Source organism: Salvelinus alpinus, chromosome 6 (genome assembly GCF_045679555.1).
Source record: "Salvelinus alpinus chromosome 6, SLU_Salpinus.1, whole genome shotgun sequence".
Classification (NCBI taxonomy): Eukaryota; Metazoa; Chordata; class Actinopteri; order Salmoniformes; family Salmonidae; genus Salvelinus; species Salvelinus alpinus.
The window spans coordinates 97,270,406-97,287,973 of NC_092091.1; the positions used below are offsets into that span (position 1 = coordinate 97,270,406).

At 50.9% G+C, this 17,568-nt stretch overlaps 1 protein-coding gene across 2 annotated transcripts in view; it reads left to right on the plus strand.

Moving 5' to 3' along the window:
• ugt8 (UDP glycosyltransferase 8) overlaps window positions 1–17,568 on the plus strand; it is a 183,681-nt gene that overhangs the window by 64,264 nt on the left and 101,849 nt on the right. For both annotated transcript variants that reach the window (XR_011675812.1, XM_071408500.1), the window contains exon 4: window positions 14,735–14,877. Coding sequence is in view for 1 of the 2 variants with exons in the window: in XM_071408500.1 (XP_071264601.1) it covers window positions 14,735–14,877 (143 nt within the window). In the remaining variant the exon portion in view is untranslated. The remainder of the gene's footprint in view (window positions 1–14,734; window positions 14,878–17,568) is intronic.

The following is a 17,568-nucleotide window of genomic DNA, read 5'->3' on the forward strand; positions in this document are numbered from 1 at the left end:
GTTATATCTATGGTTGGTCTCCTCCTCCAGTGTTATATCTATGGTTGGTCTCCTCCAGTGTTATATCTATGGCTGGTCTCCTCCTCCAGTGTTATATCTATGGTTGGTCTCCTCCAGTGTTATATCTATGGTTAGTCTCCTCCTCCAGTGTTATGTCTATGGTTGGTCTCCTCCAGTGTTATATCTATGGTTGGTCTCCTCCAGTGTTATATCTATGGTTGGTCTCCTCCAGTGTTATATCTATGGTTGGTCTCCTCCTCCAGTGTTATATCTATGGTTGGTCTCCTCCAGTGTTATATCTATGGTTGGTCTCCAGTGTTATATCTATGGTTGGTCTCCTCCAGTGTTATATCTATGGTTGGTCTCCTCCAGTGTTATATCTATGGTTGGTCTCCTCCAGTGTTATATCTATGGTTGGTCTCCTTCTCCAGTGTTATATCTATGGTTGGTCTCCTCCTCCAGTGTTATATCTATGGTTGGTCTCCTCCAGTGTTATATATATGGTTGGTCTCCTCCTCCAGTGTTATATCTATGGTTGGTCTCCTCCAGTGTTATATTTATGGTTGGTCTCCTCCTCCAGTGTTATATATATGGTTGGTCTCCTCCTCCAGTGTTATATATATGGTTGGTCTCCTCCTCCAGTGTTATATCTATGGTTGGTCTCCTCCAGTGTTATATCTATGGTTGGTCTCCTCCAGTGTTATATCTATGGTTGGTCTCCTCCTCCAGTGTTATATCTATGGTTGGTCTCCTCCTCCAGGGTTATATCTATGGTTGGTCTCCTCCTCCAGTGTTATATATATGGTTGGTCTCCTCCTCCAGTGTTATATCTATGGTTGGTCTCCTCCAGTGTTATATCTATGGTTGGTCTCCTCCAGTGTTATATATATGGTTGGTCTCCTCCAGTGTTATATCTATGGTTGGTCTCCTCCTCCAGTGTTATATCTATGGTTGGTCTCCACCTCCAGTGTTATATCTATGGTTGGTCTCCTCCTCCAGTGTTATATCTATGGTTGGTCTCCACCTCCAGTGTTATATCTATGGTTGGTCTCCTCCTCCAGTGTTATATCTATGGTTAGTCTCCTCCTCCAGTGTTATATCTATGGTTGGTCTCCACCTCCAGTGTTATATCTATGGTTGGTCTCCTCCTCCAGTGTTATATCTATGGTTGGTCTCCTCCAGTGTTATATCTATGGTTGGTCTCCTCCTCCAGTGTTATATCTATGGTTGGTCTCCTCCTCCAGTGTTATATATATGGTTGGTCTCCTCCTCCAGTGTTATATCTATGGTTGGTCTCCTCCTCCAGTGTTATATCTATGGTTGGTCTCCTCCTCCAGTGTTATATATATGGTTGGTCTCCTCCTCCAGTGTTATATATATGGTTGGTCTCATCCTCCAGTGTTATATCTATGGTTGATCTCCTCCTCCAGGGTTATATCTATGGTTGGTCTCCTCCAGTGTTATATCTATGGTTGGTCTCATCCTCCAGTGTTATATCTATGGTTGGTCTCCTCCTCCAGTGTTATATCTATGGTTAGTCTACTCCTCCAGTGTTATATCTATGGTTAGTCTCCTCCTCCAGTGTTATATCTATGGTTAGTCTCCTCCAGTGTTATATCTATGGTTAGTCTCCTCCTCCAGTGTTATATCTATGGTTAGTCTCCTCCTCCAGTGTTATATCTATGGTTGGTCTCCTCCTCCAGGGTTATATCTATGGTTAGTCTCCTCCAGTGTTATATCTATGGTTAGTCTCCTCCTCCAGTGTTATATCTATGGTTAGTCTCCTCCTCCAGTGTTATATATATGGTTAGTCTCCTCCAGTGTTATATCTATGGTTAGTCTCCTCCTCCAGTGTTATATCTATGGTTAGTCTCCTCCTCCAGTGTTATATCTATGGTTAGTCTCCTCCTCCAGGGTTATATCTATGGTTAGTCTCCTCCAGTGTTATATCTATGGTTAGTCTCCTCCTCCAGTGTTATATCTATGTTTAGTCTCCTCCTCCAGTGTTATATATATGGTTAGTCTCCTCCAGTGTTATATCTATGGTTGGTCTCCTCCTCCAGTGTTATATCTATGGTTGGTCTCCTCCTCCAGTGTTATATCTATGGTTAGTCTCCTCCTCCAGTGTTATATCTATGATTGGTCTCCTCCAGTGTTATATCTATGGTTGGTCTCCTCCTCCAGTGTTATATCTATGGTTGGTCTCCTCCTCCAGTGTTATATCTATGATTGGTCTCCTCCAGTGTTATATCTATGGCTGGTCTCCTCCTCCAGTGTTATATCTATGATTGGTCTCCTCCAGTGTTATATCTATGGTTGGTCTCCTCCTCCAGTGTTATATCTATGGTTGGTCTCCTCCTCCAGTGTTATATCTATGATTGGTCTCCTCCAGTGTTATATCTATGGTTGGTCTCCTCCTCCAGTGTTATATCTATGGTTGGTCTCCTCCAGTGTTATATCTATGGCTGGTCTCCTCCTCCAGTGTTATATCTATGGCTGGTCTCCTCCTCCAGTGTTATATCTATGGCTGGTCTCCTCCCCCAGTGTTATATCTATGGTTGGTCTCCTCCTCCAGTGTTATATCTATGGTTGGTCTCCTCCAGTGTTATATCTATGGTTGGTCTCCTCCTCCAGTGTTATATCTATGGCTGGTCTCCTCCAGTGTTATATCTATGGCTGGTCTCCTCCAGTGTTATATCTATGGTTAGTCTCCTCCTCCAGTGTTATATCTATGGTTGGTCTCCTCCAGTGTTATATCTATGGTTAGTCTCCTCCTCCAGTGTTATATCTATGGTTGGTCTCCTCCTCCAGTGTTATATCTATGGTTGGTCTCCTCCTCCAGTGTTATATCTATGGCTGGTCTCCTCCAGTGTTATATCTATGGTTGGTCTCCTCCTCCAGTGTTATATCTATGGTTGGTCTCCTCCTCCAGTGTTATATCTATGGTTGGTCTCCTCCTCCAGTGTTATATCTATGGTTGGTCTCCTCCTCCAGTGTTATATCTATGGTTGGTCTCCTCCTCCAGTGTTATATCTATGGTTGGTCTCCTCCAGTGTTATATCTATGGTTGGTCTCCTCCTCCAGTGTTATATCTATGGTTGGTCTCCTCCTCCAGTGTTATATCTATGGTTGGTCTCCTCCAGTGTTATATCTATGGTTGGTCTCCTCCTCCAGTGTTATATCTATGGTTGGTCTCCTCCAGTGTTATATCTATGGCTGGTCTCCTCCTCCAGTGTTATATCTATGGTTGGTCTCCTCCTCCAGTGTTATATCTATGGTTGGTCTCCTCCTCCAGTGTTATATCTATGGTTGGTCTCCTCCAGTGTTATATCTATGGTTAGTCTCCTCCAGTGTTATATCTATGGTTGGTCTCCTCCTCCAGTGTTATATCTATGGTTGGTCTCCTCCTCCAGTGTTATATCTATGTTTGGTCTCCTCCTCCAGTGTTATATCTATGGTTGGTCTCCTCCTCCAGTGTTATATCTATGGTTGGTCTCCTCCTCCAGTGTTATATCTATGGTTGGTCTCCTCCAGTGTTATATCTATGGTTGGTCTCCTCCTCCAGTGTTATATCTATGGTTGGTCTCCTCCTTCAGTGTTATATCTATGGTTGGTCTCCTCCTCCAGTGTTATATCTATGGTTGGTCTCCTCCTCCAGTGTTATATCTATGGTTGGTTACCTCCAGTGTTATATCTATGGTTGGTCTCCTCCTCCAGTGTTATATCTATGGTTGGTCTCCTCCTCCAGTGTTATATCTATGGTTGGTCTTCCTCCAGTGTTATATCTATGGCTGGTCTCCTCCTCCAGTGTTATATCTATGGCTGGTCTCCTCCAGTGTTATATCTATGGTTGGTCTCCTCCTCCAGTGTTATATCTATGGTTGGTCTCCTCCTCCAGTGTTATATCTATGGTTGGTCTCCTCCAGTGTTATATCTAAGGTTGGTCTCCTCCAGTGTTATATCTATGGTTGGTCTCCTCCTCCAGTGTTATATCTATGATTGGTCTCCTCCAGTGTTATATCTATGGTTGGTCTCCTCCTCCAGTGTTATATCTATGTTTGGTCTCCTCCTCCAGTGTTATATCTATGGTTGGTCTCCTCCAGTGTTATATCTATGTTTGGTCTCTTCCTCCAGTGTTATATCTATGGTTGGTCTCCTCCTCCAGTGTTATATCTATGGTTGGTCTCCTCCTCCAGTGTTATATCTATGGTTAGTCTCCTCCTCCAGTGTTATATCTATGGTTGGTCTCCTCCAGTGTTATATCTATGGTTGGTCTCCTCCTCCAGTGTTATATCTATGGTTGGTCTCCTCCTCCAGTGTTATATCTATGGTTGGTCTCCTCCTCCAGTGTTATATCTATGGTTGGTCTCCTCCTCCAGTGTTATATCTATGGTTGGTCTCCTCCTCCAGTGTTATATCTATGGTTGGTCTCCTCCTCCAGTGTTATATCTATGGTTGGTCTCCTCCTCCAGTGTTATATCTATGGTTGGTCCTCCTCCAGTGTTATATCTATGGTTGGTCTCCTCCAGTGTTATATCTATGGTTGGTCTCCTCCTCCAGTGTTATATCTATGGTTGGTCTCCTCCTCCAGTGTTATATCTATGGTTGGTCTCCTCCTCCAGTGTTATATCTATGGTTGGTCTCCTCCTCCAGTGTTATATCTATGGTTGGTCTCCTCCTCCAGTGTTATATCTATGGTTGGTCTCCACCTCCAGTGTTATATCTATGGTTGGTCTCCTCCTCCAGTGTTATATCTATGGTTGGTCTCCTCCTCCAGTGTTATATCTATGGTTGGTCTCCTCCTCCAGTGTTATATCTATGGTTGGTCTCCTCCAGTGTTATATCTATGGTTGGGCTCCTCCTCCAGTGTTATATCTATGGCTGGTCTCCTCCAGTGTTATATCTATGGTTGGTCTCCTCCAGTGTTATATCTATGGTTGGTCTCCTCCTCCAGTGTTATATCTATGGTTGGTCTCCTCCTCCAGTGTTATATCTATGGTTGGTCTCCTCCTCCAGTGTTATATCTATGGTTGGTCTCCTCCTCCAGTGTTATATCTATGGTTGGTCTCCTCCAGTGTTATATCTATGGTTGGTCTCCTCCAGTGTTATATCTATGGTTGGTCTCCTCCTCCAGTGTTATATCTATGGTTGGTCTCCTCCAGTGTTATATCTATGGTTGGTCTCCTCCTCCAGTGTTATATCTATGGTTGGTCTCCTCCTCCAGTGTTATATCTATGGTTGGTCTCCTCCTCCAGTGTTATATCTATGGTTGGTCTCCTCCAGTGTTATATCTATGGTTGGTCTCCTCCAGTGTTATATCTATGGTTGGTCTCCTCCAGTGTTATATCTATGGTTGGTCTCCTCCTCCAGTGTTATATCTATGGTTGGTCTCCTCCTCCAGTGTTATATCTATGGTTGGTCTCCTCCTCCAGTGTTATATCTATGGTTGGTCTCCTCCAGTGTTATATCTATGGTTGGTCTCCTCCTCCAGTGTTATATCTATGGTTGGTCTCCTCCAGTGTTATATCTATGGTTGGTCTCCTCCTCCAGTGTTATATCTATGGCTGGTCTCCTCCAGTGTTATATCTATGGTTGGTCTCCTCCAGTGTTATATCTATGGTTGGTCTCCTCCAGTGTTATATCTATGGTTGGTCTCCTCCAGTGTTATATCAGAACAGTAGCCACTCGTTTGCAGCTGGCTAGCTGCGCTGATCTGGTGTAATGATCCAGAGCGGCAAGAATGGCAAGAATGGTAGAGAGAAGCAGTCCGATATGCTCTGGGTTGATATCGCTCTGTGCAGACTGGCAGGTGATTGTCCGAGTTATGGCTGGCTGATGCCGGGGGGAAAAAAGGCGATGACCGCTAGCCGTGGCTAACAGAGACTAGTAGCTAGTTAGCTGGCTAGCTCCTGATGGAAGCTCCAGTTATAAGGAATAAAAATAGCAGATCCGTACCACATTGGGTGAGGCGGGTTGCAGGAAAGTATATTTAGTTCGTAGATAGAAAGAGAGATTAAGATATATACGAAAAATACCGCTATTTACACGGGATAAGACACGGGATAAGACACGGGATAAGACACGGGATAAGACAAAGACAGAAATACACTTCCTACTTGCGCTGCCATCTTGGATTTTTTTTTGGTCCAGGAAGTTGTCTAGAAGGGATGGAATTTGTTGTTGCCTAATGGTTTTTTTGGTAGGTTTCCACACTACATTCCTTCCATCTATAGCATTTCTTAATATTACTCAGTTCCTTTGGCTTTGATGCCTCATGATTGAGTATTGCTCTGTTCAAGTAGACTGTGATTTTGCTGTGATCTGGTAGAGGTGTCAGTGGGCTGACTGTGACCTCTGGGTTGAGGTCAGTGATAAAGTAGTCTACAGTACTACTGCCAAGATATGAGCTATAGGTGTACCTACCGTAGGAGTCCCCTCAAAGCCTACCTGTAACGGCTGTTATGTCGTTCTCCTCCTCAGACGAGGAGGATCGGACCAAGATGCGGAGTAGGAGGTATTCATGATTTTAATGACAAACCAACAAACACTAACAAATTAACAAAACAACAAACGTGACTAACCTGCAACAGTCCTGTGTGGCCCAAACGCTAACACAGGAAACAAAACCCACAAAACACCAGTGAAACCCTGGCTGCCTTAGTATGACTCTCAATCAGAGACAAACGATACACACCTGTCTCTAATTGAGAATCATACCAGGCCGAACACAAAACCCAACATAGAAATAGAAAACATAGACTGCCCACCCAACACTCACGCCCTGACCAATAAAGACATACAAAACAAGAGAAAACAGGTCAGGAACGTGACATAATCCCCCCCTTAAGGTGCGAACTCCGGGCGCACCAGCACAAAGTCTAGGGGAGGGTCTGGGTGGGCATCTGACCACGGTGGTGGCTCAGGCTCTGGGCGAGGTCCCCACCCCACCATAGTCACTCCCCGCTTCCGTATCCCCCTCCCAATGACCACCCTCCAACTCAACCCACCTAAATGAAGGGGCAGCATCGGGATAAGGGCCAGCACCGGGATAAGGGGCAGCAGCTCCGGGATAAGGGGCAGCAGCTCCGGGATAAGGGGCAGCAGCTCCGGGATAAGGGGCAGCAGCTCCGGGATAAGGGGCAGCAGCTCCGGGATAAGGGGCAGCTCCGGACTGAGTGGCAGCTCCGGACTGAGTGGCAGCTCCGGACTGAGTGGCAGCTCCGGACTGGGTGGCAGCTCATGACTGGGTGGCAGCTCATGACTGGGTGGCAGCTCATGACTGGGTGGCAGCTCATGACTGGGTGGCAGCTCATGACTGTAGGGCAGCTCATGACTGTAGGGCAGCTCATGACTGGAGGGCAGCTCATGACTGGAGGGCAGCTCATGACTGGAGGGCAGCTCATGACTGGAGGGCAGCTCATGACTGGAGGGCAGCTCATGACTGTAGGGCAGCTCATGACCGTAGGGCAGCTCATGACTGTCTGGCGTCTCTGGCAGCTCCTGACTGGCTGGCGTCTCTGGCAGCTCCTGACTGGCTGGCGTCTCTGGCAGCTCCTGACTGGCTGGCGGCTCTGGCGGCTCCTGACTGACGGACGGCTCTAGCGGCTCCTGACTGACGGACGGCTCTAACGGCTCGGGACAGACGGGCGGCTCTAATGGCTCGTGGCAGACGGATGGCTCAGATGGCGCTTGGCAGACGGATGGCTCAGACGGCGCTGGGCAGACGGATGGCTCAGACGGCGTTGGGCAGACAGATGGCTCAGACGGCGTTGGGCAGACAGATGGCTCAGACGGCGTTGGGCAGACAGATGGCTCAGACGGCGTTGGGCAGACAGATGGCTCAGACGGCGTTGGGCAGATGGATGGCTCAGACGGCGTTGGGCAGACGGATGGCTCAGACGGCGCTGGGCAGACAGATGGCTCAGACGGCGCTGGGCATACAGATGGCTCAGACGGCGTTGGGCAGCCGGGCAGTTCAGGCACCGCTGGGCAGACAGGCAGTTCAGGCACCGCTGGGCAGACGGCAGACTCTGGCCGGCTGAGACGCACAATAGGCCTGATGCGTGGTGCCGGAACTGGAGGTACCGGGCTGAGGGCACGCACCTCAGGGCGAGTGCGGGGAGGAGGAACAGGGCTCTGGAGATGCACTGGAAGCCTGGTGCGTGGTGTAGGCACTGGTGGTACTGGGCTGGGGCAGGAAGGTGGCGCCGGATATGCCGGACCGTGAAGGAGGACACGCGCTCTTGAGCACCGAGCCTCTCCAACCTTACCAGGTTGAATGGTCCCCGTAGCCCTGCCAGTGCGGCGAGGTGGAATAGCCCGCACTGGGCTATGCAGGCGAACCGGGGACACCACCTGTAAGGCTGGTGCCATGTATGCCGGCCCGAGGAGACGTACTGGAGGCCAGATACGTTGGGCCGGCTTCATGACATCCGGCTCGATGCCCAACCTAGCCCTCCCAGTGCGGCAAGGTGGAATAGCCCGCACTGGGCTAAGCACGCGTACTGGGGACACCGTGCGCTTTACCGCATAACACGGTGTCTGACCAGTACGACGCCCTCTCACTCCACGGTAAGCCCGGGGAGTTGGCTCAGGTAACCAACCCGGCTTCGCCACACTCCCCTTAACCCCCCCCCCAAGAAATTTTTGGGTGAGCCTCTCGGGCTTCCAGCCTCTCTTACGTGCTGCCTCCTCATACCAGCGCTCCTGGGCTGTGGCTGCCTCCTTCTCCTCCCGAGAGCGGCGATTCTCTCCCACCTTAGCCCAGGGTCCTTCTCCGTTGAGTATTTGCTCCCATGTCCATTCCTCTTCTCTCCATTGCTTTTGTTCCTGCCTTCCTTCTCCAATCCGCTTGGTCCTGGTTTGGTGGGTGTTTCTGTAACGGCTGTCAATGTCGTTCTCCTCCTCAGACGAGGAGGATCGGACCAAGATGCGGAGTAGGAGGTATTCATGATTTTAATGGCAAACCAACAAACACTAACAAATTAACAAAACAACAAACGTGACTTACCTGCAACAGTCCTGTGTGGCCCAAACGCTAACACAGGAAACAAAACCCACAAAACACCAGTGAAACCCTGGCTGCCTTAGTATGACTCTCAATCAGAGACAAACGATACACACCTGTCTCTAATTGAGAATCATACCAGGCCGAACACAAAACCCAACATAGAAATAGAAAACATAGACTGCCCACCCAACACTCACGCCCTGACCAATAAAGACATACAAAACAAGAGAAAACAGGTCAGGAACGTGACACTACCATTGACTATGTACAGACCCAGCGTGCGTCAGGGCTGCAGGAGTTGTGACCCATTTTTGTTGGTTATGTTGTCATAGTTGTGCCTAGGGGGGCATATGGGGGAGGGAATGCTGTCACCTCCAGGCAGGTGTTTGTCCCCCTGTGTGCTGAGGGTGTCAGGTTCTTGTCCAGTTCTGGCATTTAGGTCGCCACAGACTAGTACGTGTCCCTGGGCCTGGAAATTATTGATCTCGCCCTCCAGGATGGAGAAGGTGTCTTCATTAAAGTATGGGGATTCTAGTGGGGGGATATAGGTAGCACACAGGAGGACATTTTTCTCTGTTGAGATAATTAACTTTTGAATTTCTAGCCAGAAGTAAAATGTTCCTGTTTTGATTAATTTAATAGAGTGAGTTAGATCTGCTCTATACCAAATTAGCATACCCCCTGAGTCTCTTCCCTGTTTCACACCTGGTAGTTTGGTGGATGGGACTACCAGCTCTCTGTAACCTAGAGGGCAACCAGTGGGTCTGTCTCCTCTATACCACCCACCTGGTAGTGTGGTGGATGGGACTACCAGCTCTCTGTAACCTAGAGGGCAACCAGTGGGTCCATCTCCTCTATACCACCCACCTGGTAGTGTGGTGGATGGGACTACCAGCTCTCTGTAACCTAGAGGGCAACCAGTGGGTCTGTCTCCTCTATACCACCCACCTGGTAGTGTGGTGGATGGGACTACCAGCTCACTGTAACCTAGAGGGCAACCAGTGGGTCTGTCTCCTCTATACCATGTTTCTTGCAGGATGACAATGTCTGTATTACCGATTTCTTTGGTGAAGTCCGGGTTCCTGCTCTTTAGGCCAACAGCAGATGACCTCAGGCCTTGGATATTCCAGGATGAGATGGTGAAGGCTTTGTGTTCCATAAAGTGTCCAATGTTGTTTGTCGTGTGGTTTGGCCTCGGACCAGTAAGTGTGAGCAGGGCCTTCTGAGCATGCATCTCTCTCTCTCTCTCTCTCTACCTTTCTCCACCCCCTCTCTCTCTACCTCTCTCTCTCTCCCTGTTTGTTGCGGCAGATGGCCTAGTGGTTAGAGTGTTGGGCCAGTAACCGAAAGGTTGCTAGATGAAATGAGCTGACAAGGTAAAAACTCTGCTGAGTCTGCTGCCTGAACAAGGCAGTTAACCCGCTGTTCCCCGGTAGGCCGTGTAAATAAGAATTTGTTCTTAACTGACTTGCCTAGTTAAATAAAGGTAAAAAGTCTCACACCCACTACAAAGCTCTCTCTTATCGATCTGGCTGAGTTGGCCCTTGCCATGCCGAGCGGGGTGGGCAAATGGTTCAGCGGTCATCTCGCGGGGTTGGGGTCAGCTCTGACGTACGGAGACGAGAGAGCGCAGGCCGCCGGCATCCAGTGTGGAGGGTTGTGGAATGTGGCTTTAGCCAATAAGAAGGCATTGTTCTGGCGGTGGGGTCGAGGGTCAGGGTGGAAAAGGAGGACCATTGTAAACACAATAATCTCTCCGCCCCCATCTCTCTCTCTCGCTCTCCCCTTCTTTCTCTCTCTCTCTCTCTTTCTTTCTCTCTCTCTGTCTCCCCCCCTCTTTCTCTCTCTCTCTCTCTCGCTCTCCCCTTCTTTCTCTCTCTCGCTCTCCCCTTCTTTCTCTCTATCTCGCTCTCCCCCTCTCTCTGTCTCTCCCCCTCTTTCTCTCTCTCTCTCTGGGCCTGTGATACAAACACACGTACAGGGTCTGTGTTGTAGAGACACTGGGACCAGTGTGTCCTAGGTTAATAGCCCGTGCCATCCCCAGAGCTTACACACACACACACACACACACACACACACACACACACACACACACACACACACACACACACACACACACACACACACACACACACACACACACACACACACACACACACACACACACACACACACACACACACACACAAACAATCTGCCTAGAGACCATCTCTCCTCCCCTCTCATCCCTCTCTCCTTCTCTCTGCCTATCTTCACATCATTCCCTCCCTCCCAGTCACCCAAATGAGGCCTTTTCAGACCGGACTGTACAATGGCAGACATTCAGCTAGGCTGTTAGCGTGCTAGGCTAATGTTTGGTGAGCTAGGCTGTTAGCGTGCTAGGCTAATGTTTATACACTCCATTGAGTGTGTCACTGGTGTGTAACGGCTAAAGAGCTTTAATAACTGGATATGTAATGAGACACAGTTAACCATCATGCTAACATTGCTAACGGCTAAAGAGCTTTGATAACAGGATACCTAATGAGACACAGTTAACCATCATGCTAACATTGTTAACGGCTAAAGAGCTTTGATAACAGGATATGTAATGAGACACAGTTAACCATCATGCTAACGGCTAAAGAGCTTTGATAACTGTATATGTAATGAGACACAGTTAACCGTCATGCTAACATTGCTAACGGCTAAAGAGCTTTGATAACAGGATACATAATGAGACACAGTTAACCATCATGCTAACGGCTAAAGAGCTTTGATAACTGTATATGTAATGAGACACAGTTAACCGTCATGCTAACATTGCTAACGGCTAAAGAGCTTTGATAACAGGATATGTAATGAGACACAGTTAACCATCATGCTAACATTGCTAACGGCTAAAGAGCTTTGATAACAGGATACATAATGAGACACAGCAATGATAGCATGATGGTTAACTGTGTCGCATTACGTATCCTGTTATATTTACATTTACATTTAAGTCATTTAGCAGACGCTCTTATCCAGAGCGACTTACAATTGGTGCATTCACCTTATGACATCCAGTGGAACAGCCACTTTACAATAGTGCATCTAAATCTTTTAAGGGGGGGAGGGTCAGAAGGATTACTTTATCCTATCCTAGGTATTCCTTAAAGAGGTGGGGTTTCAGGTGTTAGGCCCCATTGGCACCCCGATAGGCCCCATTGGCACCCCGATAGGCCCCATTGGCACCCCGATAGGCCCCATTGGCACCCCGATAGGCCCCACCCCGATAGGCCCCATTGGCACTCCGATAGGCCCCATTGGCACCCCGATAGGCCCCATTGGCACCCCGATAGGCCCCACCCTGATAGGCCCCATTGGCACCCCGATAGGCCCCATTGGCACCCCGATAGGCCCCATTGGCACCCCGATAGGCCCCATTGGCACCCCGATAGGCCCCATTGGCACCCCGATAGGCCCCACCCTGATAGGCCCCATTGTCACCCCGATAGGCCCCATTGGCACCCTGATAGGCCCCATTGGCACCCTGATAGGCCCCATTGGCACCCTGATAGGCCCCTATGGCACCCTGATAGGCCCCACCCCGATAGGCCCCACCCCGATAGGCCCCACCCCGATAGGCCCCACTGGCACCCCGATAGGCCCCACCCCGATAGGCCCCACTGGCACCCCGATAGGCCCCACCCCGATAGGCCCCACTGGCACCCCGATAGGCCCCACTGGCACCCCGATAGGCCCCATTGGCACTCCGATAGGCCCCATTGGCACCCCGATAGGCCCCATTGGCACCCCGATAGGCCCCACCCTGATAGGCCCCATTGGCACCCCGATAGGCCCCATTGGCACCCCGATAGGCCCCATTGGCACCCCGATAGGCCCCATTGGCACCCCGATAGGCCCCATTGGCACCCCGATAGGCCCCATTGGCACCCCGATAGGCCCCATTGGCACCCCGATAGGCCCCACCCTGATAGGCCCCATTGTCACCCCGATAGGCCCCATTGGCACCCCGATAGGCCCCATTGGCACCCCGATAGGCCCCATTGGCACCCCGATAGGCCCCATTGGCACCCTGATAGGCCCCATTGGCACCCTGATAGGCCCCATTGGCACCCTGATAGGCCCCATTGGCACCCCGATAGGCCCCATTGGCACCCCGATAGGCCCCATTGACACCCCGATAGGCCCCACTGACACCCTGATAGGCCCCACTGGCACCCCGATAGGCCCCACTGGCACCCCGATAGGCCCCACTGGCACCCCGATAGGCCCCACTGGCACCCCGATAGGCCCCACTGGCACCCCGATAGGCCCCACTGGCACCCCGATAGGCCCCACTGGCACCCCGATAGGCCCCACTGGCACCCCGATAGGCCCCATTGGCACCCCGATAGGCCCCATTGCCACCCCGATAGTCCCCATTGCCACCCCGATAGGCCCCACTGGCACCCCGATAGGCCCCATTGGCACCCCGATAGGCCCCACTGGCACCCCGATAGGCCCCATTGGCACCCCAATAGGCCCCATTGGCACCCCGATAGGCCCCATTGGCACCCTGATAGGCCCCATTGGCACCCCGATAGGCCCCACTGGCACCCTGATAGGCCCCACCCTGATAGGCCCCATTGGCACCCTGATAGGCCCCACTGGCACCCTGATAGGCCCCATTGGCACCCTGATAGGCCCCATTGGCACCCTGATAGGCCCCACTGGCACCCTGATAGGCCCCATTGGCACCCTGATAGAACCCATTGGCACCCCGATAGAACCCATTGGCACCCCGATAGAACCCATTGGCACCCCGATAGAACCCATTGGCACCCCGATAGAACCCATTGGCACCCCGATAGAACCCATTGGCACCCTGATAGAACCCATTGGCACCCCGATAGGCCCCATTGGCACCCCGATAGGCCCCATTGGCACCCCGATAGGCCCCATTGGCACCCTGATCCATATCACACTACATAGACAATAGAGGGTCATTTCAGACACACTGTGACAATGACAAATGAGTAAACCTGAACCAAAGCACAAACAGCTCTGTTTACTATGATACATCAGTTGGCTTTAGTTCTTCAGGAAGATGACCTATTTAGTTGGTGACTGTGTGTGTGTGTGTGTGTGTGTGTGTGTGTGTGTGTGTGTGTGTGTGTGTGTGTGTGTGTGTGTGTGTGTGTGTGTGTGTGTGTGTGTGTGTGTGTGTGTGGGTCAGTTTTACATTTCCCCCCACTAATGGTTGTTATTGGTTAGGATTGGGGGAGGGGAAGCTGATCCTAGATCTGTTTCTAAGGGAAACTTGTGACACAGAGAGAAGGGTGGGGACTATCACCTCACTCAGGGGTCAACCAGGGTCATGGGAGACAGACAGGAAGTAGAATGATCATGTGACCGTTGTGCTGGCATGGTTTAGATCTCTGTTTGATATCAATAAAGTTTGATGATGATGTAAACAGCGTCCGGGGATAAAGTAGTCGTGGAGACAGTAGTCACGGGGTGTTAGGTGTGTGTGTGTCTCTGTGTGTTGTTCTGTGCTGGATAACAGATAGTCCTTTGTCTAGATTTGAACTGTCTACTCTCTCTCTGTGTGTCTGTGTGTGTGTCTCTGTGTGTGTGTGTGTGTGTGTGTGTGTGTGTCTCTGTGTGTTGTTGTGTGTTGGACAACAGATAGTCCTTTGTCTAGATTTCAACTGTCTCCTCTCTCTCTGTGTGTCTGTGTCTGTGTGTGTTCTGCAGGACTTTGAGTCGTGGGTAAATGACACGGCGGAGCATGGTTTTGTGGTGGTATCGTTTGGCGCCGGCGTCAAATACCTCTCAGAGGATATCACTCACAAACTGGCTGGAGCCCTGGGCAGGCTGCCCCAACGCGTGGTCTGGAGGTACTGCCGATTTAATTAATTCACATTCCCTTCCACTGCACCTGGGAGGGGGAGGACACAACATGGCTGCTAATTCACGTTCCCTTCCACTGGGAGGGGGAGGGACACAACATGGCTGCTAATTCACATTCCCTTCCACTGGGAGGGGGAGGGACACAACATGGCTGCTAATTCACATTCCCTTCCACTGCAACTGGGAGGGGGAGGGACACAACATGGCTGCTAATTCACATTCCCTTCCACTGCCACTGGGAGGGGGAGGGACACAACATGGCTGCTAATTCACATTCCCTTCCACTGGAACTGGGAGGGGGAGGGACACAACATGGCTGCTAATTCACATTCCCTTCCACTGGGAGGGGGAGGACACAACATGGCTGCTAATTCACATTACCTTCCACTGGGAGGGGGGGGGAGGACACAACATGGCTGCTAATTCACATTCCCTTCCACTGGGAGGGGGAGGACACAACATGGCTGCTAATTCACATTCCCTTCCACTGGGAGGGGGAGGGACACAACATGGCTGCTAATTCACATTCCCTTCCACTGGGACTGGGAGGGGGAGGGACACAACATGGCTGCTAATTCACATTCCCTTCCACTGGGAGGGGGAGGGACACAACATGGCTGCTAATTCACATTCCCTTCCACTGCAACTGGGAGGGGGAGGACACAACATGGCTGCTAATTCACATTCCCTTCCACTGCCACTGGGAGGGGGAGGGACACAACATGGCTGCTAATTCACATTCCCTTCCACTGGAACTGGGAGGGGGAGGGACACAACATGGCTGCTAATTCACATTCCCTTCCACTGCAACTGGGAGGGGGAGGGACACAACATGGCTGCTAATTCACATTCCCTTCCACTGCCGCTGGGAGGGGGAGGGACACAACATGGCTGCTAATTCACATTCCCTTCCACTGGAACTGGGAGGGGGAGGGACACAACATGGCTGCTAATTCACATTCCCTTCCACTGGGAGGGGGAGGACACAACATGGCTGCTAATTCACATTACCTTCCACTGGGAGGGGGGGGGGAGGACACAACATGGCTACTAATTCCCATTCCCTTCCACTGGGAGGGGGAGGAAACAACATGGCTGCTAATTCACATTCCCTTCCACTGGAACTGGGAGGGGGAGGGACACAACATGGCTGCTAATTCACATTCCCTTCCACTGGGAGGGGGAGGGACACAACATGGCTGCTAATTCACATTCCCTTCCACTGCAACTGGGAGGGGGAGGACACAACATGGCTGCTAATTCACATTCCCTTCCACTGGGAGGGGGAGGACACAACATGGCTGCTAATTCACATTCCCTTCCACTGGGAGGGGGGGGGGGGACACAACATGGCTGCTAATTCACATTCCCTTCCACTGCAACTGGGAGGGGGAGGGACACAACATGGTTGCTAATTCACATTCCCTTCCACTGGGAGGGGGAGGGGGAGGACACAACATGGCTGTTAATTCACATTCCCTTCCACTGCAACTGGGAGGGGGAGGGACACAACATGGCTGCTAATTCACATTCCCTTCCACTGCAACTGGGAGGGGGAGGGACACAACATGGCTGCTAATTCACATTCCCTTCCACTGCAACTGGGAGGGGGAGGGACACAACATGGCTGCTAATTCACATTCCCTTCCACTGCAACTGGGAGGGGGAGGGACACAACATGGCTGCTAATTCACATTCCCTTCCACTGCCACTGGGAGGGGGAGGGACACAACATGGCTGCTAATTCACATTCCCTTCCACTGCAACTGGGAGGGGGAGGGACACAACATGGCTGCTAATTCACATTCCCTTCCACTGCAACTGGGAGGGGGAGGGACACAACATGGCTGCTAATTCACATTCCCTTCCACTGGGAGGGGGAGGGACACAACATGGCTGCTAATTCACATTCCCTTCCACTGGGAGGGGGAGGGACACAACATGGCTGCTAATTCACATTCCCTTCCACTGCCACTGGGAGGGGGAGGGACACAACATGGCTGCTAATTCACATTCCCTTCCACTGCAACTGGGAGGGGGAGGGACACAACATGGCTGCTAATTCACATTCCCTTCTACTGCGACTGGGAGGGGGAGGACACAACATGGCTGCTAATTCACATTCCCTTCCACTGCAACTGGGAGGGGGAGGGACACAACATGGCTGCTAATTCACATTCCCTTCCACTGCCACTGGGAGGGGGAGGGACACAACATGGCTGCTAATTCACATTCCCTTCCACTGGGACTGGGAGGGGGAGGGACACAACATGGCTGCTAATTCACATTCCCTTCCACTGCAACTGGGAGGGGGAGGGACACAACATGGCTGCTAATTCACATTCCCTTCCACTGGGAGGGGGAGGGACACAACATGGCTGCTAATTCACATTCCCCTCCACTGCCACTGGGAGGGGGAGGGACACAACATGGCTGCTAATTCACATTCCCTTCCACTGGGAGGGGGAGGACACAACATGGCTGCTAATTCACATTCCCTTCCACTGGGAGGGGGAGGACACAACATGGCTGCTAATTCACATTCCCTTCCACTGCGACTGGGAGGGGGAGGACACAACATGGCTGCTAATTCACATTCCCTTCCACTGGGAGGGGGAGGGACACAACATGGCTGCTAATTCACATTCCCTTCCACTGGGACTGGGAGGTTGAATTAT